Raw genomic sequence first — 19,781 nt, forward strand, 5'->3', positions numbered from 1 at the left:
GTGACTCTTGGATAGACATATGGATGATAATAAAATTCAGGTTAGTTTGATCTTAGAGTAGGATAATAGGTTCGCACAACATCGTGGGTTGAAGGGCCTGTACCATTCTATGTTCATTTTTCATACGATTCCTGTACAGAATGTTGTAAGATGCAAAGTTCAATTTGAGTAGGTGTGTAGACATGCCCTATCTATCAAGTTAGTGATGCCCTCAAATTTCTTTTACAAAATTAGTCAAATGTGAATGACCCTTTGAAAGCCATGTTGACCAAATTTATTTGCCTCTGAGCAATACCATTGAAGATCTATCAATGAAGTTAAGTTGCTGAATATAGTTACAGAATGGGGCATAAGCAGCAAACTCCTAGAACAGTGACAATGTCAATCAGGGACTCCAAACGAATGGAGCTGATTAACCAATCAGAAATTAGACTCCACACACCTGACTATTGACCAACAATGACATGACACGAAAGATTTACTCATGTCTATAACTGCAAATATTCCACTCTGAAGAACAATATTACTGCGCCTTCAAAAATTGGAAGATTTGACTCACTGTCATTATCTTGTAATGTCCACAAACTTTCCATTGCATTTCTCAGCTGACACTATCATTGATCAAATTCATTTCACAAAGTAAATGTTTTCAGATGTTCTGCCTGACTCCACTCATGCCCAGATAGATCAGTCAGTTGTCCTCAGTTAAACAGATTGTAAACTGGAAAGGTGAGGCAGGAGACTGCACAAAGTACAGTATTGTGATGCCTCACCATATTATGATACATGCTGTGAGGTTGTAAGTTGCATTCGGATTTCATTGCCTGAACACTCATCTTGATGAGACTGTTTGGCAAACTCCACTAGCTTCATTTCTGACATAATTAATTTCCTGCTCAAGAATCCAACAAACTACTTCTTCTGTTTATTACCCAGAGAACAAAATTGGATAATGATAGAATTCTTCATGAATATTTGAAGTTTCAATGCAGAGACTCTCTCAAGAATTAAAATGTGCTCTAACCATTTGACTGCATTCAAAAACACCATATTTAAGAACACTCGAGGACCATAATCAAAGATAAACAAAACAAAAAACATCATGGGTGCTGGAAATCAAAAACAAAACCAGAAATTGCTGGAAAAACCCAGCAGGTCTGGCAGCATCTGTGGGGAGGAAGCTGAATCAACGTTTCAGGTCCAATGGCCCTTCTTCAGAACTGATTTTAACAAGGAGAAAGGTGGTATATATGCTGAGAATGGGGTGGAGAGGAGGAGTCAACAATAGGTTTACTCAAGGGAATCAAGGGTGATGGGGAGAACACAATTGAGAAACATATTTCAGCCATAATTGAATGGTGGGACAGACTCAATGGGCCAAATGGCCTAATTCTGCTCCCATACCCAAGGGTCAGGGTGCACGTCCTTCCAAGGGTGGCAGTGGAAATCCCAGAAACAGCAGAAACTCGACATAACTGAGTTTTTGCTGAGTTATTTTGGACTCCATGTTTTGCTATTATACCAAGAATAGAAAAGGGACACTTTGAGGGTTAATCATAAAACAATTCATTCTTGGAATGATCTTGCACAGTGATGGATAAGTTCTGAATGCTGAATCACCAACTTAGGGACTGGAATGAAAATCAGCTTTCCTCATCTGGACTTGTGATGTAACTGTGATATACTGCTATTTCAGTAACTGGAGTAAGAGACAACCATTGAATGATTTATTGATTTAACTGTCGTTTTACCACCTACATTTGTTCGGTGAGGATACAATAGTTATACAGTCAGTTTACCTTTGAAGCATTTGCTCACTAAAATTCCATTTCTTTATTTCGTCACTCCAGGGATTGTCTGTCAAACCAACCACTTAGCATTAATTGGTTCAAAACTTCAGTCCCTTGCAATCCCCAACTGATATGCTTTTCTGAAGCCTTCTCATTTTTCTTGTTGTTCATCTGTTTGAACACCACCAGGTGTCAGTTGTCACTTGGATTCACCAGGGCCTAACCCATCGCAGTTAATCGTGTAACTACACAGTAGCTATTGTGACTGCAGCAACAGGCCCATCCTTGAACACCATCTGTAACATGTACTAGCAACAGTACCTCTCAGACCTGTGATCTGCACCCACTGCTTCGGCAATGCTGGAGAAACCTTGTTCCCTACAAAGAGAAACATTGAATTACAATTGAGACCTTGCTCACAGAAAAAGAGAGACAGAGAGACAGAGAGACAGAGAGACAGAGAGACAGAGAGACAGAGAGACAGAGAGACAGAGAGACAGAGAGACAGAGAGACAGAGAGACAGAGAGACAGAGAGACAGAGAGACAGAGAGACAGAGAGACAGAGAGACAGAGAGACAGAGAGACAGAGAGACAATAAAAACAGGTCCCTCTAAACGGGATAGCAAAATTGTACGTGTTACCACAGCAATAATTTCAATCACAAGAGCACTAGGACAGCTATCAAATTCATTTTTCCATTATATGACACAACTGTTCAGATAGAAATGTTACTCTTTAAGTACTAGATTTCAGCCGCTGTATGCCATCTCCCTGGAAATGATTCATCAAAGGCAGGGAGGTTGGGACAAGATGTTGAATTCAATGCCACAGTGATACAATAACACACCGTTCTGCGATGTGAGCAGAGGAATGATTATTCAGGGAGACAATCCATATTGTACCCTCCACTGTACTGTCTAATATTATTGGTATGGTGCTAGCATAATACTGTTATTGCTTTTATAGCAGTGACAACAGGATGTAAGTGGGACCCGAACGCAATCTGCTCTGCCAGTTTCAATGGATTTTTGCTCTGTAACAATTTTTCATTCACAGAAAATGTATTTCGCCATGTGCAGGAATATCATCCCATTCAAATAACATTACATGTCAAAAAACAAGATGTTTATGAAAGACCCTGCTGTCAACGCACGTGCCACTGAATAGAAAGCATCATTGCATGAGTAAAGCACACTTACTTTAACAGCTGCTCTAGTTCACGTTTAATTTTGTTCACCACAGGGGGTCCTTGATAAATGAAGGCTGTGTACAACTGAATCAAAGTGGCTCCTGCTCGAATCTTTTCGAGGGCATCAGCTCCATTGCTGATCCCACCCACTCCTATAATAGGGATTCTTCCTGTACAAGCAAACATAACAATTAATTACATGTTAATAAAATGTGAGGCTGGATGAACACAGCAGGCCAAGCAGCATCTCAGGAGCACAAAAGCTGACGTTTCGGGCCTAGACCCTTCATCAGAGATGGGGATGGGGTGAGGGTTCTGGAATAAATAGGGAGAGAGGGGGAGGCGGACCGAAGATGGAGAGAAAAGAAGATAGGTGGAGAGGAGAGTATAGGTGGGGAGGTAGGGAGGGGATAGGTCAGTCCGGGGAAGACGGACAGGTCAAGGAGGTGGGATGAGGTTGGTAGGTAGATGGGGGTGCGGCTTGGGGTGGGGGGAAGGGATGGGTGAGAGGAAGAACAGGTTAGGGAAGCAGAGACAGGCTGGACTGGTTTTGGGATGCAGTGGGTGGAGGGGAAGAGCTGGGCTGGTTGTGTGGTGCAGTGGGGGGAGGGGATGAACTGTGCTGGTTTTGGGATGCGGTGGGGGAAGGGGAGATTTTGAAGCTGGTGAAGTCCATGTTGATACCATTGGGCTGCAGGGTTCCCAGGCGGAATATGAGTTGCTGTTCCTGCAACCTTCGGGTGGCATCATTGTGGCACTGCAGGAGGCCCATGATGGACGTGACCGCTTTGCAGAACACCTCCGCTCGGTTCGCAATAAACAACTGCACCTCCCAGTCGCGAACCATTTCCACTCCTCCTCCCATTCCTCAGACGACATGTCCACCATGGGCCTCCTGCAGTGCCACAATGATGCCACCCGAAGGTTGCAGGAACAGCAACTCATATTCCGCTTGGGAACCCTGCAGCCCAATGGTATCAATGTGGACTTCACCAGCTTCAAAATCTCCCCTTCCCCCACCGCATCCCAAAACCAGCCCAGTTCGTCCCCTCCATCCACTGCACCACACAACCAGCCCAGCTCTTCCCTTCCACCCACTGCATCCCAAAACCAGTCCAACCTGTCTCTGCCTCCCTAACCTGTTCTTCCTCTCACCCATCCCTTCCTCCCACCCCAAGCCGCACCCCCATCTCCTACCTACTAACCTCATCCCACCTCCTTGATTTGTCCGTCTTCCCTGGACTGACCTATCCCCTCCCTACCTATACTCTCCTCTCCACCTATCTTCTTTTCTCTCCATCTTCGGTCCGCCTCCCCCTCTCTCCCTATTTATTCCAGAACCCTCTCCCCATCCCCCTCTCTGATGAAGGGTCTAGGCCCGAAACGTCAGCTTTTGTGCTCCTGAGATGCTGCTTGGCCTGCTGTGTTCATCCAGCCTCACATTTTATTATCTTGGATTCTCCAGCATCTGCAGTTCCCATTATCACTGATACAATTAATTACATATAAAACTTGTACTGTCGGGGCACATATCACACTGGCAATACTTCAGCCTCAGTGGGAGCTTTTACCATTTGAAATATATATAAATTCAACAGCAAAATGAATAATACCATGAACTATGAATGCTGGAAATCTGAAACTAACAAAAAAGCTGGAGAAACTCAGCAGGTCTGGCTGCATCTGTAATGAAAGCAGAGTTCATGTTTCCACTCCAGTGACCACATTGACTCTGCCTCATAGAACATAGAATATAACAGCACAGTACAGGCCCTTTGGCCCTCGATGTTGTGCCAACCTGTCATACCGATCTGAAGCCCATCTAACCTACACTATTCCATGTACGTCCATATGCTCATCCAATGACGACTTAAATGTACCTAAAGTTGGCAAATCTACTGCCGTTGCAGGCAAAGCATTCCATTCCCTGACTACTCTCTGAGTAAAGAAACTACCTCTGACATCTGTCCTATATCTTTCACCCCTCAATTTAAAGCTATGCCCCCTCGTGCTCGCCGTCACCATCCTAGGAAAAAGGCTCTCCCTATCCACCCTATCTAACCTTCTGATTATTTTATATGTTTCAATTAAGTCACCTCTCAACCTTCTTCTCTCTAATGAAAACAGCCTCAAGTCCCTCAGCCTTTCCTCGTAAGACCTTCCTCTGCATTGTTGTTGCTAGATGTGCTGAGTTTCTCCAGCAATTTCCATACTTGTTATAAAATCAATAACACAGGGCAAGAACCTCAATCATATTATGATGATCAGTAAAAATGGATTTTGTGTATGCCTGTATAATCAAAAAGTAAAGGAATTAGAGATGGATGGTCAAGATTTCATTTGTTAAATGGCTGAACTAATATAGACCAGAAAGGACCCATGCTTCATCTTCTTTCAGTATATTCTAGATCATCCACCTCAATGTCACATTCCGGTTCTATGCCCGTCTCCCCGAAGTCATTAGCATCGAGAAAACTATCCATTGCTGTCTTGAATTTACTTGATGACTTAGTTTCCAAAGACCTTCTGCGGCAGAGAGTTCCAAAGATTCAGTACCCTCCACGGTAAGAAATTCATCTTCACCCGAAACCTAAATGGCCTGCCTTGTATTACTAATCTGTATCCTCTGGTTCTGGATCCATTGGCTGAGGGCAGCGTGCTTTCTGCATCTACTCTGCCTATCCCTTTAAAGATCAGCTCTCTTCTAAACTCTGGTCTCGTCAATCTTTCCTCAGAGGACAGTCCCCACCATCCCAGTCTGCTGAACCTTCTCTACACTCCCTCTGCGAATTTATCTATCATACATGAGACTCCAGATATGGTCTAACCAGAGTTCTGTGCAAGTGAAACAAGACTTTCTTTGCTCCTGCACTGCTCTCTTTTTGCCGACTAAATGATCTCAGTTGTGGTAAGGGAGTTACAATTGGCTTTTTGCCGTGGATATGGAGCTGGCAAATCTGATTGCTCATCACGATATTGGGCACCTTATTGGAAGTATGTGTGGGCAAGACTGGTTCTGACACCCAGTGGTTAAAACTACTGATTGTTATCCTTGAAAATGCAGTCATTTCAGCAAACTTTTTGCTGAATACATTTCAGGACACCTGGCAGCTGTCAAACTGTACCCCACAACAGGGAGAGAAGAGGAAAATGGATGAGAAGAAAAATCAAATATTTTATTGCACCAGTCCAATGCTATTCAACTGTACTATAATCCTTTTTGCAATCCTAACATCCTTACACCTCTTCACGTCTTAGTGAGAGGCAGCTGGATTGTTTTCACATAATTTCATGAATCCTGAGATGTGGGTGGTGAATTCAAACTTTCACTCATGAATCTTGCTCAAGTTGAAAATAGAACATTGGCCCCTTGCTTTCAGTTAGATTTAACAAAACGACACTCAAATGACCAACATCACTTTACATCCCAGGGTGGAAGACAAGGTGCTGAGCTAGAGTTCCCATGGAAAATGGAATTTTAGCCAAAGAAATGAACTAAGTGGGCTGTGTCACTTTCTGATGTTAAACTGCAGTGATGCTTTAAAAAAAATTTATAGCGATGCAGAAACATATACGGAGGTTCCACAAGCTAATAAAAAGATTGTTTTAGGGCAGCATGCTTTACTCCTCCGTCTTTAATCCAACTGCTTTCACAGTACATTTTGCAGTACAGAGGGCACTATGTAAAGCATGCTGCCCTGAAACAATAATGTCTCATTGCTTGTAGAATGGCTCAGAGCTTGTAGAACCTCCATATACAGTACTGCATCGCTATAGATTCTTTAAGGTTCACTTCAGTTTAAAATAGCAAAGTGACATAGCTCACTTGGTTCATTACTGTGGCTAAATTTCCATTTAAAACTAAATTCCTTTTAAAAAAGAAACTTGAGAAAATCTGTTTGCTATAAGGAGAAAAGTTTCTGCCTTTTCACCCATTGTTGTGTCAGTGAAGACTCCCAATACAACACCTGCTATTCCCAACATTGAATTTGAACTCTCAGTCAATGATTCCATTTATGTTTCAATGCAGCTGAATAATACCTTTGGTTAGTGAATACATCTCATTCACAGTCTGCGTTGACATTTCCTTCAGTGGTGTTCCACTCAAGCCCCCAGACTGAGCCTGTAGTGGGTCTTGAAGAGACTGTGGTCTGCTGACTGTAGTGTTCGTCACGATGAGCCCGTCAACTCCCAGCTGCAATTTGGAACAGCAATACATCAAGTGGAAAATTATGTACGGGAACCAGAATAATGCAGTGACTCAACAGATCCATGCCCTCTCACTGGTTTACCATGTTTTACAAGGATAGAGAGGAAGAAGACATGCAAATCCAGCCTCACAGGCTGAATTCTAAAACACAAGAACAGTCTTGGCAACACACTCAGAATAAGGGCTCGCTACCTGCTCTGGGTTTCATTGTCCAACCAGTGACCCAAATGGAAAGCTTTTTACTTTCCTAGCCCCATTTTTAAATCGCTGGACTGGTTGGTTTCTACAAAATTCAGATCCTCGATCAGGTTATGGGTGCAAGCTCAATGGCTGCGTGTCCTCACCTCCATTACAACACCAGCAATGTCTTTTTTATCTTCAGCTGTCAGATCGGGAGCTATTTTCAAAAGTATAGCTGGCTTCCGGTTGACAGTTAGAGCATCTCTTTCCTTCAACACCTTGAGAAAAAAAAATAGGAAAAGCTGCTACAAAAATCTTTAACAAGAAGTTATTAAAACAGTGGAGACACAGCATCCTAACAACAGATAGACCAAGGCAATAAAGACATGAGAATGCTACTTGCAAAAATAAAGTACATGTTTACCGATATAAAGTAGGAATCAACAAGGGGTAAGAATAAATAAATAATTGTGGATAAAGACTTACTTTCTTCTTTAATGAAAAATGCTGAAATTTTGCATTTATATGTTGTCTTTTACAATTTCAGAATGTTGAAATGTGTTCTACAGAGAATCCAATACTCTGGACAAGGTAGTGACCAGCTAATCTGTTTAAAATGGTATCGGTCGAGGGAGAAATACTGGCCAGCACCAAAGCAGAACTCCCTTTATCTCCTTTTAAATGATGCCAAGGGAACTTTTACGTCTGTAAAAGTGTGCAATTGTGGACTCAGTTTAACATGTTAACTGAAAGGCAACACCTCCGACAGAGCAACACTCTTTCAATTCGATGTTGGTCTGTCAGATTAGATTTTGCTCTCAAGTCTGCAAGTTAGACCTGAATCCACAAACTCTTGACACTGCAGTAAAGTGGACCGTTGCGCCACCAAAATGACAAACAATATGGGCAGCACAGTGGTTAGCACTGCTGCCTCACAGCACCAGGGACGCAGGTTTGATTCCACCCTCGGACGACCATCTGTGTGGAGTTTGCACATTCTCCCCGTGTCCTGTGCGTGTCTGCTCCGGTTTCCTCCTACAGTCCAAGGATGTGCAGGTTAGGTCATGCTAAATTGTCCAGAGTGGCAAGGGATGTACAGGCTAGGTGGATTAGCCATGGGAAATATAGAGTTTCAGGGATAGGCCACAGGAGTGGGTTTGAGTGCGATGGTCTTCAGGAGGGTTGGTGTGACTCGATGGGCCAAATGGCCTGCTGCCATACTGTACAGATTCTACAAATTTGTGTTTTGGTTTTAATGTTCAGTGCACACTGCATAAATAAAGCAAAGTTTTTTTGCTGACCTTCTTCAACAGAGTCCTCAGCTCCTTCTTGCTCTGAAGTGCTCTCAAACCCGGGGTATTGGGACTGGACAGATTCACAACCAGATAGTTAGCTAATGGACCCAGCTGCTGGACTCCCTCCACATAGTCAGCCGCAGCATCTTGAGACAGCTTGTTCTTCCCGAGATTTATACCCAAAGGTCTCCCAGCTTCCGAAACAAAAAAAACATTACAACATGTATTCTATCAGAATATATTTTACAGAAATTACAGTTAGGAGTTCAACAGAAAGCAGATATGTCATTCAGCTGGAATTAAACAAAGAAAACCATAGAACTGTTGATGCTGGATATCAGAATCAAAAACAGAAGCCACTGGAAAGCTCGGCAGGTCTACCAGCATCTGTAGAGAGAAAAACAGAATTAGCTCGTTCTGAAGGAGGATCATTGGACCTGAAACATCTCTGCTTTTTCTCCACACGTCACTGCCAGAATTTTCTCCAGCAATTTCTGTTTTGTTTGTGACAGCAGGAATTGACCTGGCTTTACAACTTCAAAGACATGGAAATTGTTCAAATTTCTCCACTGATTATTAATCAAACTTTTCCCATTGTAGTTAAATTGGAACCAATGCCTGTGCTTACATTCCAGACAGTAAAGTTTCAAGCGGTGTAATGCATGAGGATTACAGAATGGCACTGATTTGAACCTGAACTGATTGGCTTTGCAGAAGCACTAAAATCCAATTTAACAGTAATAAATGAAATTGCATTTACATCGGGCCTCACACCTTCAAGATATCTTAAAATGTTTACAATCAGTGTGAGTTAATTTTAAATGGCAATCACTGTTACTTTGTGGAAAGAAAAGGCATCCAGTGTTGTGATTCTCCAAATAAAATGCTTTGGTGATCTTGGCTCAGGGGTAAACTGTATAAGACAGAGGACAACTTGTCCTCCTTTCCTTGAATCATTGCCATAGGAATGTTCAACATCCACTTGAACATACCAATGAGGTCTGGTTCAATATCTAATCTGAAAGAGGGCACCTCTGGCAGAATGCCAACATTCCCTCAGCATTGCACTGCAGTGATCAGCCAGGGATGGTGAGAAGGGGCTTTAATCCAAGGCAAATGTACAAATTTTAGGCTAAGGGGTGGCAGATTTAAAACACAGATAAACACTGAAGATTGCAGCACAGGAACAGGCCCTTCAGCCCACCATGATTGTGCCAATCATGACACTATTCTAAACTAATCCTATCTGCTTGCTGGTTCTGTGGATAGTGAGGAATGACATCAAAGGGTACAGCAGGATATAGGTCAGCTGGAATGTTGGGTGGAGAAAGAGTAGATGGAGTAATAGGAAGGATGTGCAGGCTTTGAAGAGGGTACAGAAGGGTGCAGTCTGGATTGGAGCAGATTAGCTACAAAGGAGAGGTTGGAGAAATGTGCATTGAATTATTTCTCTCAATGGGGTGGGAATCTGTGGAATTCATCACCTCGGCTTGCAGTGGACTACAGGATGCTGAATAAATTTTATGATATTTAATTAGTAATGCATTAAAAGATTATGGGGGATGGCAGATTGAGGACTTGAGGCTGTGATCAACCATGACTGTATTAAATGGTAGAGCAGGCTTGAGGGGCTGAATTGCTTACCCCTGTTCCTCATTCTGTGGAATTCAAAAAGGTCAATAAACTACACATCAATTGAGTTCAGAACATCCCAATCCAGTTCCCATCAATAAAACCAGGAAGTGCTGGAGAAACTCAGCAAGACTGGCAGCATCTGTGGAGACAGAAATAGGGTCAACACTTTGAGTCCGATACAACTTCTTCAGAATCGAAAGGATTCTGAAGATGACTTGTACTGGACTCAAAATATTAACTCTTTCTCTCCTCGCTGACACTACCAGACCTGCTAAGTTTCTCCAGCACTGTATACTTCTATTTCAGGATGTGAGTTTGCTCACTGAGCTGGAAGGTTCGTTTTCAGACGCTTCGTCACCATTCTAGGTAACATCATCAGTGAGCCTCCGGTGAAGCGCTGGTGTTACGTCCCACTTTCTATTTGTTTGTTTAGGTTTCTTTGGGTTGGTGATGTCATTTCTTGCATTGGTGATGTCATTTCCTGGTCTTTTTCTCAGGAGGGTGGTAGATGGGCTCCAAATCAAATGTGTTTCTTGATGGAGTTCCGGTTGGAATGCCATGCTTCTAGGAATTCTTGTGCGTGTCTGTTTGGCTTGTCTTAGGGTGGATGTGTTGTCCCAATCAAAGTGGTGTCCTTCCTCGTCTGTATGCAAGGATACAAGTGATAGTGGGTCATGTCTTTTTGTGGCTAGTTGATGTTCATGTATCCTGGCGGCTAGCTTTCTGCCTGTTTGTCCAATGTAGTGTTTGTCACAGTTCTTGCAAGGTATTTTGTAGATGACATTCGTTTTGCTTATTGTCTGTGTAGGGTCTTTTAACTTCATTAGCTGCTGTTTTAGTGTGTTGCTGGGTTTGTGGGCTACCCTGATGCCAAGAGGTCCGAGTAGTCTGGCAGTCATTTCGGAAATGTCTTTGATGTAGGGGAGAGTGGTTATGGTTTCTGAACCCGTTTTGTCTGTTTGTTTGGGTTTGTTGCTGAGGGATCGGCGGACTGTGTTCATAGGGTACCCATTCTTTTTGAATACGCTGTATAGGTGATTTTCCTCTGCTCTGCGTAGTTCCTCTGTGCTGCAGTGTGTGGTGGCTCATTGGAATAATGTTCTAATGCAGCTTCGTTTGTGGGTGTTGGGATGGTTGCTCCTGCAGTTCAGTATTTGGTCCGTATGTGTTGTTTTCCTGTAGATGCTGGTTTGAAGTTCCCCATTGGCTGTTCGCTCTACTGTGACATTTGGGAATGGCAGTTTGTTGTTGTTTTCCTCCTCTTTTGTGAATGTTATGCCAGTAAAGGGGATGATTGATGGTCCTGAAGGTTTCCTCTAGTTTGTTTTGTTTAGTGATGACAAAGGTGTCATCCACATAGTGGACCCAAAGTTTGAGTTGGATGATTGGCAGAGCTGTTTGTTCGAGTCTCTGCATTACTGCCTCTGCTAAGAACCCTGATATCGGAGATCCCATGGGTGTACCGTTGGTTTGTCTGTAGGTTTTGTTATTGAAAGTGAAGTGGGTGGTGAGGCATAGGTCCACTAGCTTGATGATGTTGTCCTTGCTGATGAGGTTGGTGGTGTCTGGTGCAGGTGTCTTCGGTTCTTCTAATAGTGTAGTCAGTGTTTCTTTGGCCAGGTTGATGTTGATGGATGTGAACAGGCCTGTTACGTCAAAGGAGACCATTATTTCATCCTCTTCTATTTTGGTGTCTTTGATGGTGTTCAGGAATTCTCGGGTGGAGCGAATGGAGTGGCGTGAGTCTTCTGCTAGGTGTTTTAGTCTTTGGTGTAGTTCCTTGGCTAATCTGTAGGTTGGTGTTCCAGGTAGCGAGACTATGGATCTGAGGGGGGTTCCTGGTTTGTGAATTTTTGGTAGTCCGTAGAAGCGTGGTGTGTTGGATCCATCTGGTTTCATTTTTTGGAAGTCTCTCTTGTTTAATTCTCCAGATTTTTGAAGTTTTTTGAGTAAAGCTGTGATTCGTTTCTTGATTCAAGTTTTTGAACAGAACACATCCAGAACCTCAACCTGAGCTACAAATCTTCTCAAAACTCACTTATATTTCAGATTTCCAGCATTGCTTTCATTTTACTGACGACCATCAATGTTGGCATATCATGTATCAAGCATTTTCAAAAACAATTAAGTGACATTCAGATATCTCATTTGGCAAGTTGAAAAGTTAGATAAATATAAAGTTAACAAGGATGCTTATATCAAATAGCAACAGAAAATGCTGGAAGCACTCAGCAGGTTAGGCAGGATTTGTTGAAGAGTGGGGAGAAACATGCATTCATGTTTCAAGTTAATGATCCTTCAATTCTCTAAAGTATACACTCTGAAACATTAACTTGTTTGTTTCTCTCCACAGATAGCAATCGAGCTTGTGAGTACTTCAAGTGTTTGCAGTTTTTTTGGGTCAGATCTGCAAATTTGGTAGTTAGGATTTCCTTTTGGTATTATGTCAAAGAACCACACTCTGCTGCCACTATATGACAAGATTAGGTGTTACACCCAAGGCAATTCATTTCAACCGTCACTGTTTACACCTTCAGAAGAGATAAACACTGTCTTACGAGCAGGCTAAATAGAGAAATAAAGCTGAAAAGGAGTTCATGTCAAAACAAAACAGAATAAACTGACACAATAGAGTGAAGTAGGTTTTATAAACAATAATGGCGTATCTGCTGTACTCAAAACGTCTTCCAGATATTACCTTTTGTAAGCTGTTCCTGGATTTCTGACCGAGCTTGAAGCCTCTGCTGTACAGCAATAGAACCATGACTATTAAAACCATACCTGGATTAAAATAAAAGCACGTTCAAAAACCCATTTTCTGAAAAAAGAATGAAGAAAAACTCCAGAGGAGGGCCCCCTAACGCTACATTGGAAATGCACTGCTCCTGACCAGAATCACCTTACATATATTAAGCCAGTTTTTCAGAGCTCGTGATTGAATCTTCACACGTCAATGTAAGTCACTGGGGGAGCTACCTTCAAGAACAAAGCTGGAAGTGATTCGTACTCCATATGGTGGAGTCTCTACATTTGAAAATGGCGTAACCAGGACTAGGTACTGGAAATTTCCAGTCCCAACTACAATGGAACAATTTCCCACTCTCAGCACTGTATTTGGTAACATCATACAAATAACAGCAATATAAGTCACTTGTGGATGCCAGGTGCTTCTATTGCCCCTGGTGTACCACCAGCATAAATCCACATCTTTACAGGATCGGAGATGGAATTCAGGTTGCTAATAAAAAATTGGCAACCGTTTGACTTCAAATCCTGAATAGCCAATTGATCCCAGTGAAATTCACCTTCTTGGGTCTTCCTTTCCTTGCCGCAAGCTGTCCTCAGATCAAAAACGGGAAAGATGTCAGGGACGAGGACCAGTCTCTGCCACTTTCGGCATGATTGCATCGTCTCACCCTTCAGTTTGTCGGTTGAGATGAAATGAAGTGGGAGGAGGCACAAGTGAAGTACCATCACCAACACAGACCAGTTCCTTCATTTTAAAACCCGACTGAAAAAGTTCTCAATGTGCACAACATCAGTTTTCACACACACATTGATGAATCTACCTCACCACACCTCGTTGCTGGCCTCCTGCACTGTAACTAAATTATGAGGCTGTTTATCTGAGATCTAGTACTAACTGAGCAGAAACCAAGTAAACGTGGGGAAGACTGAAGCCATTAAGCTTCGATTTTCATTGTTCCTTAATCATTGACTCCATCCCTCACATTGGCAACTATTGGATGCCCGACTAGACTGTTCACAAACTTGATGCCAAGTCTCACCCCTGAAGAAATTTCTGACCAAATCTACACATCACCACAAAAACCATCCATTCCACAGTTATCCATTGCCCAATTTCATCCCTGTCTCAGGTTATCAATACCAGAACACAGGAAGCAGGGGCAGGTTACTTGGTTCTTTTGAGCCTGCTCCACCTTATTATTAGTCTGTGGTTGATCTGGTTATCCACTCCACTTTCCTGTTTGCTCCTCGCTCCAACCTGTAACCCTGGACTCCCCTGTCTATCAAAAATCAGCCTAACTCAGCCTTGCACAAGTTCAATGACGCAGCCTCCACTGCTTTCTGGGGAAGAGGATTCAACAGGCTAATGACCCTCTAAGGAAAAATAAAATCTCATCTCTATTTTAAAGGTAGACCTTTTAAGTTTTAAACAGTGTCTCCTAGTTCTAATCTCCATCATAACAGGAAACAAGACAGGCTCCTAATCAAGTCATTTCAGGGTCACATAAGTTTTAATTATTTCACCTCTTACTTTTGTAGACTCCTGCTGCTGGAAAGCCTGCTCCAGGTTTCTGCTAATTCTATACTTGACCAATGTAGCCTACACCTACTGGCCTTCCACATTCTGCTTTCGATCCAAATCTCTGCAGCCTACAACCTTATTCACACTAAAATTCTGTTCTGCTATCACGCCTGTGCTTGCTAATCTACAATGACTCCTAATGAAGCAATGTCCTGATTTTAAATTTCTTATTCTTATTTACAAATCCAATTCCTTCTCTCTGTAACCTCCTCCAGCAGATAGATCTGCTCAACGTTAGCTTCCTGTATTTTGATCACTCTAGCACTTGTGACATGCTTCAGGAGTCCTAAGCTCTGGAATTCCTCCCTTAAACCTTTCCACCTTCCTTGTTGTCCATCAAGATACAACTTAAAACCTATCTGTTGAACAAAGCTTATGGCTATCTACCCCAAAATGACCTTATGTGACTGCATCAAAATTTGTTTGAGGAGTCTATTCTGAAGTGGCTTGAAATGTTTTGTTATTTTAAGAGGTGCTGTATCAATACAAGTTTTTGTCATTGAGTAATTCTACGTAATGTTGTGTGATATAATTAAGAGATTAATGTTCAAAAGCGATTTCTGTACACAAATTCACTTCCAGCAAGACTGTGGCAGGATAAGTTGCTCTATTCAGAGCTCCACTCTGCTCGCCAATTTGCTTTCTCTTTCTTTCTTTGTCCTTCCCTGTTTTATCTCCCTCCATCTCTCTATCTCTGTAGTAATTCTATCAGCCCTTACCCCTTTTAATGAGCTTCCTAAGGAGTTGGGAAAGAGCTGGGTTGCAACAGGGAATCACACAAGACCATAAGACATAGGAGTGGAAGTAAGGCCATCAGCACATGCCAGGAGCTGAATGTGAGGACTGTGTACTGCAGCGACAGTGGATCAAGTGTGGGCCGAAGTGAAGAAGGCAGATCAAGAATACGGGAGTGAGAGCGGGGCCAGCGGGCAGTGAGGGCGGGGGCAGCCAGAGGCGAGGGGGGGGCTGCAGCATTCAAACGTGAGAGTGGGCCTTTTGTATGGTGGCGGTCTCCTGGGTGTCCTAGTGATTAGAGCAGCACCTACACCATTGTGCAGATGGGACTTGGGACTCTACGATCTGGACTTTTCTCCTGCTTGCCTTTGGCTCTGTTAAATCTTTTAATTCTGGCTTTTATAACCAAGTAGGTACCAGTGAATGATGACTTTATGCACTTTTTGCTGTACTTATGCATCCCTTTACTTGGTACATGTGACAAATAAATAAATTGAGGTGGCATTTAAACACGTACAATAGGCTGCTGTCAGTCATACTTACACCAAAGTATTTTCAGTTAACAGTAACACGAATTTATACTTACAGCCCTTAGCCTACCTGTTGATAACAGCCTGATCTGACTCCAATCTGAAGACCCTGGGTTTGGGATTTCCATCCTGGGGTTGTGGAGTGACACTTCCCACCTCCACAAATCCGAACCCCATCTTGTAAAGACCATCCACTGCCTCCCCATGTTTGTCAAACCCGGCTGCAATTCCCACTGGGTTCTTGAACTTTTGGCCAAATGCACTGACCTCCTGAAATAAGTCACAGATCACTGGCAAATAAGGCAAACACTCAACAGTAACCGGCGAGAGTTATTCCACACACTTAGGGATGTCAATCCTTCTAATATTGTCCAACGGTCATATACTTTAATCTCTTGTTACTCAGGAGAAACATTACTCCACATTAGAAATAAAAAGCTGTTTTTTTTCCTCCCCTATCTTTATTGAACTCTTAATTTTAATTATGAAAATATTAGTTGGGAAAAAGGCTGTTTTTGTGAGGAGGCTTGGTTCGTAGTGGAGAGAGCTTCAGTAATATTTTCAGAGCTGGAAAGCCTACATAAAATTATTCTTTCAGACATCATAGGGTGGTCACGCATCACGGATCAAGAGTGCGGTGGTGACAGCGGGGCCAGAGAGGGGGCAGCGGGCTGCAAGGGCAGGGAATTATCAAGAATTAGCGTACTCATTACAGCGAGCGTGGAGATTTTTGAGGGCCATTTTTTTGCATTTACTGGACCTCTCCCGCAGTTACTCCCTGTCAGGCACATTGGTGGGCAATTGACCCGGAATGCACCCAGGTCTGTCTTCATGCACACTAGTCACCCTTACTCTTAACAATTTCAAAAGCAATTGGTTGCGTTTGAAAATGAAGCTGTTAAGGGGTTGATGGTTTGTACCTGAGGAAGTTCATAGTCAAGTCAGAGGGTAGAGTGAAGCAGGTAATCTTTCTTTGTTTAAGAGTACATGAAAAAAGGACTTCTCCCACACTAACCCACTTGCCTCACCTCTTGAAAAGCTGTGAACGATTTTCTAGCAGCTAGAACATTAACATTGGATTCCTGGGTGAATTCACCTAAATCTGATCTTTATTTTCTGCATTAAAATGCTTGTTACATGGTGATAGGCATCAATATCACAATAAGCCTTTCTCAGACTCTCCATTTGAGTTATCTTCCCTTCTGTACTGGAAAACTCTTCATATTTCACAAGTCGTATTAGCTTCGCAAACACTGATCAAACCACTATTTGCATTAATTTGTACTCAATTATCAATTAAAATCACTATAATCTGCATCCTACTATCAGAAAACTTAGGGGTATATTTTCTTCTATTTGTGTTTTTTGTGTCAGGTAGGCAGTCTTACTTACTTTGTATGCACTGCAACTATCTTCCTATAAAGACGGTATACACTGTAGAAATATTGGATCTTTTCATTTGTTAAGTTAAATTTTTATTGAGAATGGAATTGAATGTTTACTTCAACATAGAGTTCACAAGAAAATAACATTGAGCATGACTGATCGAGGGCAAGTTTTACTCTTCATAAGAAATTGCCCTCCAACTACTCAGCATAGAATGATGATAGGAGCAGTGGAAGCTTGTGAGAAGTTAGGGCAATAATATGAAATACAGCAAGGACATGGATGGTGGAAGTTGCAAGACAATGTCCATGGCAAATTCAAATGCTTTATGATGCTAAAAGGTTACGCACTCACTTCACTTCTTGCACAGATCCAAATGTCTTTTGGGAACGGTCACAATAGATTTTGTAACTAGTGATCTAGATCATGGAGTCATGAAATACTTACCAGGCTGGTGGAATCCTTACATTTTGCCCATGGGATGAATCCTCTGGAAATAAACCAGATGGCAAGAGTATGTGAGGTTTCTGGATCCACAACCTTCTGCAGAGTAGGCATCAGATGTTTGGCATAAAACTTCTCATCCCCGATAACAGTACAATACGTGAAAAAAAGGCAAGTACCACTGCTCAGCACCCGAACTGCCTCTCTCAAACGTCTCTGCAGTGGGGTGAAGCAAAACAACACCAACATTAAAACCAAACTTGGGAATATCTTTAGTCCTGCAACCAGTAAAGAAGTGCTGCAGGATGTTTGAGATAAGAGTACAGCTTCTGCAAAGGGAGGGCAGCAGCTACTGTTTTGGTGTGCAATACACATTGGTATAGAAAATAGATAAAATTGCAGAGAACTTTGTAATTTTGTGAGATGGATATTGAGCAGAAAAAGGAGACATTTTGGAATAGTCAAAGACATAAGGTTTCTGAAGGCAATGCAGAAGGCAGTATTGATCTTTTAAAAAATGGAATGGGGTGAGGTAGTAGAGGGGGGGAGCAAGAGAAAGGCTGGAAGAATTGCAGACAGCATGACTGAATGGACATGTTCAGGTGGGAGAGAGGTGACAAAAGGAAATAAACAGCAAAGCAGGGCCGAATGCTCGGGATTAGGATGGTAAAGATGATGCCTCTATTAAATGGGGTGGGTTGAAGAAGGAGGATTTGAGGAAGGGAACAAGGAATACTGAAGATTTTTCATCTGGGCACACAGAACTGGGAACATGACAGTGGCTCACACTGCTGCCTCACAATGCCAGGGATCCAGGTTCGAAGTGTGGAGTTTGCATGGGTTTCTTCTGGGTGCTCCAGTTCTCTCCCACAATCCAAACAACGTGCAGGTTAGGTGGATTGGTCATGGGAAATGCAGGGTTGCAGAGATTTGGGGTGGGGGTCGGTAGGAAGTCTGGGTGGGATGCTCTTCAGAGGATGGGTGTGAACTCAATGGGCCAAATGGCCTGCTTCCTGTCAGGGTTCTATAATACGTTCAGGGATTTCCAGTGTTTAAAACTTTGGATTTTGAGGTGTCCAGAAGTGTCTTAGAAAATTCACATTTCACAGCCTTTGGGGAAATGTGTCATTGAAGAAAAATAGCAAACACGAGGCAAGGCTCAGGCTGATTGGACAACAGGACGCAACTTTTAATCCATTCAAAGCCTACCGAATTGTTCTTAAAATCGCGCCCTGCACGTATTCTGATATGTCACAATTTTAAAGCCGGAAATCCAAGATTCAGAATCACATTGTTACAATTTTAAAAATTCTAAATGCATTTTGCTGAAGTTGCGTCCAACAAAAGATACAAATGCAACGTGAACTTTAAATTCAGCCACACGTATTCGTGTTTTTTTTTGATTCACACAATAAAATCTGACTTAATGAGGAATTACTGTATGATCTCGTGTGGGCATTTTTATCAGCTGCTCTGAAAATTTAACCAAAAATAAAAGGTTAATTGGGTAAAGTTTGTATACATTTACTTTGTTACCTACTGCATAGGCAGCAGCGGTACCCTCTTTCCCCCATATCCCCCCCGATTTTATTTGTTGTAGCTCAGTCCCATCAGGGGAGCCGTCAGCGAGTGAAAGTACAGGCTGCACAGCCCGAATTACGTGAAGGGGACATTGTAACAAAGTGTCGACCCTCCAATCAATCATCTTCCTACCTTCAGTATGCTGCTGGCCATTCTGAAATCCGAAGCAGCCGCTCCGGGTTTCCTGTGCTGCCGGAACAGGCGGAGACATCAGGCGGACGGGAAGTACTGCAGTGGTTAAAAGTCTCCTCACACAGCAGCCCCTTGTCTGATAAGTTACAGCTCTGCTGGTTGGTTCCAATAAATATTCATTCACGCTGATATCAGTTTTTTAAAAAGCTGAACTACTGGGAGAATCATTTGTTCTTTGCCATACCCGGCTTAACTTTATGTGGCTTTCAGATTCTTTTTGAAATATGAGTTGCGGCACACCCCTACAATCGGTGAGATTTAAACCCAAGAAGGGTCTCGACGC

The 19,781-nt window shown here is 42.6% G+C and overlaps 1 protein-coding gene across 1 annotated transcript; it reads right to left on the reverse strand.

Moving 5' to 3' along the window:
• Positions 1–1,705: 1,705 nt before the first annotated feature.
• dhodh (dihydroorotate dehydrogenase) lies at positions 1,706–19,510 on the reverse strand. The gene is made up of 9 exons (XM_048546505.1): positions 19,439–19,510; positions 17,729–17,941; positions 15,966–16,165; positions 12,999–13,081; positions 8,672–8,859; positions 7,535–7,648; positions 7,022–7,175; positions 2,991–3,150; positions 1,706–2,168 (listed from the first exon to the last, which is right to left on the reverse strand). Exons 1-9 carry the CDS (start codon positions 19,457–19,459, stop codon positions 2,099–2,101), a joined length of 1,203 nt encoding a protein of 400 aa, XP_048402462.1. The 5' UTR covers positions 19,460–19,510; the 3' UTR covers positions 1,706–2,098.
• Between the last annotated feature and the right edge of the window lie 271 nt (positions 19,511–19,781).

Source organism: Stegostoma tigrinum, chromosome 16 (assembly GCF_030684315.1).
Source record: "Stegostoma tigrinum isolate sSteTig4 chromosome 16, sSteTig4.hap1, whole genome shotgun sequence".
Lineage (NCBI taxonomy): Eukaryota > Metazoa > Chordata > Chondrichthyes > Orectolobiformes > Stegostomatidae > Stegostoma > Stegostoma tigrinum.